The sequence below is a fragment of the Cyprinodon variegatus genome, unplaced genomic scaffold (assembly GCF_000732505.1).
Source record: "Cyprinodon variegatus isolate N-32 unplaced genomic scaffold, C_variegatus-1.0 Scaffold15, whole genome shotgun sequence".
In the NCBI taxonomy this organism is placed as follows: domain Eukaryota; kingdom Metazoa; phylum Chordata; class Actinopteri; order Cyprinodontiformes; family Cyprinodontidae; genus Cyprinodon; species Cyprinodon variegatus.
In genome coordinates, this window is record NW_015150468.1 from 1,709,650 (window position 1) to 1,717,685 (window position 8,036).

At 37.6% G+C, this 8,036-nt stretch overlaps 1 protein-coding gene across 1 annotated transcript in view; it reads left to right on the forward strand.

Annotated features, from left to right (window-relative positions):
- Positions 1-7,581, forward strand: part of galns (galactosamine (N-acetyl)-6-sulfatase) — a 30,147-nt gene extending 22,566 nt beyond the window's left edge. Inside the window, exons 12-13 of the mRNA XM_015384327.1 lie at positions 5,798-6,022; positions 7,056-7,581. Coding sequence (XP_015239813.1) covers positions 5,798-6,022; positions 7,056-7,142 — 312 coding nt within the window. The 3' untranslated portion in view covers positions 7,143-7,581. The remainder of the gene's footprint in view (positions 1-5,797; positions 6,023-7,055) is intronic.
- Positions 7,582-8,036: the final 455 nt, after the last annotated feature.

Here is an 8,036-nt window from a genome sequence, read left to right on the forward strand (position 1 = left end):
CTTGCGTTTAAGATAAAAAAAAACAACAAAAAAAACGTTTTCGTCTGTCAATATTCTCTATCCAGAACTCCTCAAGTGGAAAAGTTTTAGTTTCACCTGGTTTAATAAAAAGTCTTCTTTATTTGCTATCTGATTTTTAATTGGTTCATTGAAAATAATTGACATATTAATCAATTTGCAAAATAATCGTTAGTTGTCCCTTTTTCTGACTTGCTTCAATATATCCATAAAGCACCCACACTGCACGATGCTGCACTCTTCGTAGTTTAGTTGTTGTGTCTAGCATGACTTCCCCCCTTTTCCTTTTATTCCTTTTATTATTATGGCCAAACCTTCAATATTAGCTTTAATAAATCACTTTTTCAAAAATCATAACGTCCTCTTTTGCATTTAGAAGGTCTCATGACCTTTTTAATGTACTGCAGGAGTAATATCCAGATACAGACATTCTGTTCATATACATGCATATGAACAGATGGACTTAAACTTTAAGGAATGTCTTGAATCTAACATGATTTCAAACAAAGAATTATTCACAAATTTGCCTCCAATAAACTCAAACAACCTGTCAGCTGCTTAGAAAGATATGAGCCCCTTTCTGGGCTTTTTCAGTTTATTTAAATGAGCATTAACCTTCATGCATGTAAACTTCTGTTGTTAATAAGAACTATTATAGTAAAAAAATCAATAGTCCTTCATTATTTCTGGCGAGAAGAGTTTTGACTGATTTAATTACACACAGAAGGAAAAAAAAAGATATCCATCTTGTTTTAGTGTATGTAAACATCTGCTTCCTGCTTTACATGACATTCATTTGATTGAAAAGATTTAAACGTTTAAAGCTTATATTAAAATATCTGTAGTGTAAAAATTTACATTTAGAAAAATTACAATGCAAAAAAAAAATAAATAAATAAAATCTTATCCTTAGACTCTGAGTAATCATTACTATTAATTGTGATTGAAGTTGTGAGCTGAATAGTTTTGCTCATCTTGTTCCTCTGCTTCCATGGGGACCTCCCTGTTTAATCCTGTGTGTGTGTGTGTGTGTGTTTTGTCCGTGTCCTTTAAGGTCCCCCAGCTGGACTAGCTGCCTGGCCATCATTAATCTCTGTCACCACCTAAAGAGCCACTTAAGATGATGTAGGACCTGTCTGCACACATACCTTCACTACCCTCACAGGGTGTGATGCAGCAAAGAACACACACAAACAAAGCCCCCAATCAAGCCCAGATAACTAAAAGTATGTCTCCTTATGATTTGTAGTAATTCAGAAGATAATTTAGAGCTTTTGTTGTTGCTTTTGTGTTCTGATGGTAACTGCAGCCCGATCCTGAGGAACCCAGCGTAGGTCATCTGTTCAGGGTGATATACAAAGGGTGAGCAGCCATGTGGCCCTATATTTCTGAGAGCTTCTACCCCGAGATTAACACGTCCCACTTTCTCACCACCCACCGTCAGCTCCTGTCCCAGGAGTCCCTTCCCCATCCATGTCGCAGCCCCCACCGTCACACCGCAGGGGCAGCCCCTGCATCGGCCTGGCCTCATCTGCTGCCTGCCACCAAGCTCTCGCATCTCCAATCAATAGTCCTCACTGAAGTGCTCAATTTCCACTGGGGGTGGAGAAGATGGCGGAGGGGAGGGGTGGGAAGGACAGATGTATTTGATTGTCTCCTCAATTCCCCCACCTTCTGCTACGGTGTGCTTGTTTAGAAAGTGTGTGTGTGTGTGTGTTCCTGCAGTAGTGTTATGAATCAGTAATCAGAGCGGTGACACACCTGAGCAATGCCCTCATCCCCCTTGGGTGCCATACATTATAAATCAAAAGAGTGAATTTGCATAGAGCCTGTTTATTATTCCAGATTTCGCCTCTACAAAAGTAAGCTAAGGGTTCTAATCATGATAATGAGCGGTGCTGACTGTGAGCTTTTCATTAGTTGTATGCAGAGAGGGCACAGGGAATAAATGATATTATTAGTTTTTGATTTAGAGGACTGCACTGTGAGCTTTTCTCCTGCACAGACAAAAACAACAGAAAACTTTGAATATCATGCAACTTTCCGAATGAAGTCCCACGCTGTACCTGTAACCCTGTTCTTGCGCGGGTCTGGTAAATCCCCATGGAGAGAGAAATGCCAAGAAGAAAAAAATAAAATCCACAGACCGATATCAGAGAGGAGCATTTTGGATTTGCTAGATAACTTTTGCAGTTTGATATGAATGTATTTTCTTTTCTTTAACCAGCCTGTTTTCTGCCTAAATCATAATACAGTGGGGCACACAAGGGGAGAGACTAATTACAGCCAGCCCACTACCAGCCAAGTAATTGTAGGCGAAGTAAAGAACAAGTATCAAGGAAAAGGAGCAGGTGCTTGCTGATGGAGGAAGCCTTGCTGCCCGGTGGGAGATCTAAGAGGGGAGGGTAGGTGTGAGCTGGACAGGGCCTGGGGTTATTACTCTAATTGACACTTCACCTCACACACATGCACACGTTCCCCAGGGGCCAATCAGAGAGCCCCGGCTCTGCATTGGAGGGATGGATGGGAGGCTGGCACAGGTGCTGCCAGCGAACGTATCAGGGGTGTAATTGCACTGCTGATATTTGTCTATCCCCGTGTCACGCCACCAGACGCCAAACCCCCCCAACCACAAACACACACACAGCCCATTAACCCTACAGGTCCTATTGAGAGCAGCGTTCCTTTGAAAGCCTTCAGGGCCCCTGTGTTTTACACTCAGAATATAATAATGCACAGAGGTGCTCACGCTCACTGGTGTCCAACAGTAGTAATTGAGAGACAGGGGATGTGATGGAGGTTACATAGTTCACCCTGCTGAGTGTGCTTTACCAGAGTTGGCCAGAGTACAGTCTGTGTTTATGCATTTCTCTTTCAGTACTTTAATGGTGGGGAGGGGGGGTTGATATGAGTTAAGCTGTCTCATATATATGTAGGTTTGTGCGTCTTTGACAAACTATACAGGCCAAAGAGATAAAGGATCCAAATACTTGCGTGTTGATTGGAATAAATCAAAAATCCGGCGTATTTAATTGCACTTGTCATCCTTACATCTCGCTTTTTATACTTCTTTTGCATGAAGCAGTTTTACTGAACCTCAGTTGGCCTCGGCAGATCTGAGCCTCCTTCTGCTGGAGGTTTCTTCCTGTTAAAGGGGAGTTCTTACTCTGCTCTTACTTCATGCATGTTTGGTGTGAGGGATTGCTGTAGAGTCAACGTCCCAATGCAAGCAACTGTCTGTTGTTGCTAGATGCTCATCCAGGAGGAGTGAATACTGCAAAGTCAGTGACTTGATGCAATCAATTGGATGAAAATCTTTGAGGCAATCAATCGGTATGATTTTATTAAATGGTTAATATAGCTTGAACATAGTTTTGAAAATCATATATTATGTCTTCAATAAAGGTACAAACATCTGACAGATTAATTTTCCATTTCCATTTTTTCTTTATCTTAATTCTTTATCTTTGGGTGTTTTGTCCCAAGTTAATGAAAGTGTTTATGGGCATTCTAAGAATAAGGACTGGTTATGTTTTTGTTCCATCCATATTCTCCTGCTTAGTCCTTGTAAGGGTCATGTTGGGGCCGCTACGCATCTCCGTCAGTCAATGGACAAGAGGCATGGTACACCTTGGACATGTTGCCTGTCTGTAGCAGGGAAACACAGAGACAAACAAAGACACACAACTAAGGATAATTAACGTAACAAGCATGTTTTTGGACTGCAGGAGGAAGCCGTAGTACCCTGAGAGAACCCACGCATACACAGGGAGAACATGCAAAATCCATGCAGAACGATACCCGGGTCAAGAAGTAAACCAGAAAACCTTCTTGCTGTAAGGCAACAGTGCTAACCACTGCAACACCGTGCAGCCCATGTTTTTTGTTTCCATTTTGTAATCCTGAAATCATCCAGACATAAGTTGCAGAGATGCTCCTAACAGTTTGCCAGGGATCATCTCTGATTAGTGATTGAAGGTCAAAAACAGGAAAATTTAGTATTTTGTCCAGGGCATTAAATGCATCAAAGGAACGATTCGAATGAGAGCATTTAAAGGAATATAATTATATTCTATTTGATATTAACACTACCAATCCACAAAGAGCGTTTTTTTTATGTCTTGTGTTTGGATTTCAGTAAAATCTGGTTTGAATCCAGTGACTCCTAATACTGTACACACATCTACAAAAATTCCCCCAAAATGTTTTGAGGATGGTTTCTAAATAAGATGACATTTTAAATGACAAATATTTTTTGTAAAATATAAAAGAAGTTTGTCATTTTTATTTTATTTTTTTATTTTATTTTTTGCATTCTAGTGAATGTGATCAATCTCATTTAGCTTAAGGGATCAAAATTAACAGAGAACTTACTAAGGTTAAAAATTGTTCCATGGAGGTGTTAAAACAGTTATAGCAGGAGTAAATACTTGTATATTAAAAAAAAAAACTCCCACAATAACAAAAACTATAGGTTTCATTAAAGTTGTTCTGCTATAAAAGGTGACTGGGAGGTCATCTTAACTCGGGAGGAGATAAAAGGCCTTCCAAAAATATACAGTTTGTGCTCGATAAGTGAAAACTGTTGTGTCTCCCTTATGCCAATAAGCAATGAACCTGCAGGACAGAAGCCAAAGAAAAGCAGGCTTGGCTAAAATCTCTATAAACAAGGACAATATGTCATGATCTGATTAAAACAAATATAATGTAATTTCATTTCATCATTTCCAAAAGGTATTTTTGGCATGGAACCTACATTAATCATCATCAAAAGAACAGCGTACCCTATAGAACATGATGGCAACATCATGATCTGCCGTTACTTTATTCAGCTAGTAAGTAAGTAAGTAAGTAAACTTTATTTGTATAGCACTTTTCACAGACAAAGTCACAAAGTGCTTCACATGATAACATAAAAACAACACAAGTAAAAACAGATAAAATGCAATAAAAGCTATAATAAATAAGGGAATTAAACAACACGCTATGTGCTTTGGAAGGCTAGTGAAAACAGGTGTGTTTTTAGCTTCAGCTAAACTTTTTGTTCCAGTTTTTCTAAGTCGCTATTTGTTCATTTTTCCAATCGCTTTATATTTACATACCCGTTAATGCAGTTTTTAAAGCATTTCATTCAAACTACAAAACCTATTTGTTAATCTACTTAAAATGGATGATTTATTCCTCAGAAGCAAGTATACACATCAATGAATTTTTAGTGTCGTTAAATGAAAAGTACTGACAAAACTGCTGATCAAAAAGATAGTCAAATGTCTTTCATATTTTATTTGTGACAAGTTTACTCGATAAATGTTTTCCAATAAAAAAAAATTAAAATAAAAAGGCAGATCTTGGTGACACTACCCGAAGATTATAAGGCAGCATTACAATTTGCACAGCCTTTTAAAACTACAATAAAGTTATATATTACGGTATTTAACAAGCCTGGAACACCTCCCTTGGAAGGAGGCCCACTCTCAGCCCACTTTAAGCTCCCCCACTGGAGCTGAAGGAGTTTTCTGGGGAGAGAAGTCTAGGACTCTCTGCTGAGACTGCGGCTTTTTGACCCGTTCCTGGATAAGTGGAAGATGACAAGTATGTCTCAATGACTGGAAGTTTCAATGTTTTATACATAACATAACCATGAAATTGCGTTATTTCTCCTAGATTAAAATACACTATCATAGTAAATTAAAGTTGCAACGCATTTTGGTTATCTTTGTTATAGTATTGGGAAAAGATAACAAAAAAACTAATGCTTAAACTGTTTTCTGCTGATCAGGTCTCAGCAAAAACTTACGGTAGAAACAAGGTCAGAAGAAAAAGCCTGATTGTTTTATCTCTGATGATAACTGCTGCTGTCATGATCTGTTTGATATGTGCTTACAGTGTTTTATCCAAGGAGTACCAAGATGTTCTGCAAAGCGTCTCAGCAGTTGTGCAGCAGCATCAGAAGACTCTGGTGCCTGGCATGCCCCAGCTCAACATGTGTGACCTGGCAGTGATGGTGAGAGCCAAGCTACCAAAGCAAATGCATCACTCAGTAGGGGCTCATCCAAGTCTGTCTGTGCAGATAAGGTTTTATGTAGATGATGGTTAACCTGAAGGGTTGACCTTTTTAAGCATTTTATTTAAGATGTTGTCGCTTCTGGTTACACAGAAAGTAACATTCTCAAGGCTCCTTTTTTCTAATAAGCGAGAAAGAATTTAATGATTGAGAATGTCTTAAGCTCTAACATGTGCAAATATGAAGCGAACCAATCATAGATTTTTTATTAAGGAGTTCTTGCTTTGCAGTAGTTGATGATTTCATCAGCAGAATCAGAGTCTTTTGTCTGGTTGTGTTCAGTGTTTTTGTGAAGAATTCTGTTTTAATGTCATAGAAAAGACCCTGAAGTGAGCAGTTTATTCCTATAAGGCTGCCAAGGTCTTTCCTCTTCCTTATTTGTTACGTAGCAGAGCCCTCTTGTGGTCAGTACAAGATCAGTAATCTCTTCCTATTGTTTTGGTATATTTGATATGACTGCTGTAAATCAGTAGAATGTATCATTTTAAAGAATGTATTTCTCATTCCACAAACTGTTTCTTTTCATGAGTAAAACAATGAAGATTGAGTTTCATTATGGCCTATAATTAAAAATAAGCACATCCAGAAATAATTTCTTTATAAAAGAGTTCTTCATATTCTCATTTATTTTCTTTAGGTAAGTGAACGTTAGATGTCCATTCTGTTTATACAACTGCAATGTAAACAATTTTCTATATAAATGTGAACTTAAATAATTCTCAAATTAACAAACATTTGAAAGTATACATTTCCACATTTTGTTTAGACTTGCAGTGGAAAGAGAGTAATGCCCAAACACACACTTTGATATCCACCAAAAAAACAAAAACATAATGGGAATTAACAGCAGATAAGTGATGTGGTTCTCTGTGCCAATAAGATGCATCTGAAATCCAAACTGTCTAAAGATTGATAAGTTAATTTAAGGGTTTTGTAAATATTCTGTTATTGTTGTTACTGTTCCTTTCTGCAGAACTGGGCCCCTCCTGGCTGTGAGAAGTTGAGAAAGTGTCTGGAACCACCTAAGTCTTCACCCTGGAAGTGTGACTGGCCGCATTGAGATAAACACCCTGAAGAAGACGCTGAGCTGGAAAAACAAAACCTGGAGATGTACCTTTCAGCATTTAATGAACAACTTATTTTTACAGAAGTATGTTTTTTAAAACTTTGCAAAATCATTCTTATTCAAAATTGTGGAAAAAGGTACAGGATGAAACTAAGGGATTAACTGATCTGAAAGGGATGATCTATTTATGCTGATTGAGTTTAAACAGATATTGTGATTCAGTCTTCACACGTTGCACTAAACAATAAAGATTTGATGACAGTTTCTTAATGATGCATGATGAATGTTCCTGAGAGCTGTGAAGTAAGAGACATAAATGGCCTCAAATCAAAGCTGTTTTTTTCATTTTCTCCTCAATGATTTAGTCTGGTCCTCTCTTGCTTTGACTGACGTTTCCATAGTAAATAAGTAAGAGAAGTTTATTTTGATAGTGCCTTTCACAGAGAAGAGGATGTCACACACAGGAAGGAAATAAGATAAAATACAAGAAAGTTAAAAACAAAGAACAAAATATAAAACAGTAGCATTAAGTTTTGGTCTTAAAACATTTTAATGAAGTCCAACATAGAAGTAAGCGGAACACCATCAAACCTCAGCCAAAAATTATTTTTAAAAACAAAAAACAACTTACTATACTATACTATACTATACCACCTTTATCTATAAAGCACTTTTTCTTAAACATGGTCATCAAAGTGTTGTACATACAATTAGGAATAACATTCAATTTAAAACAGACACGTAAAAAATAGACTAAGATAGAAATAATAAGGGTCAATGAAACATGGGTTAAAGCTTAAAATAGGTAAAATATAGAATCAAGCTCTCAGAAAGTGCATAATGCTTTTGCAAAGGGTGTGTTTTAGGGAGAGTCTTAAACTAGTATTT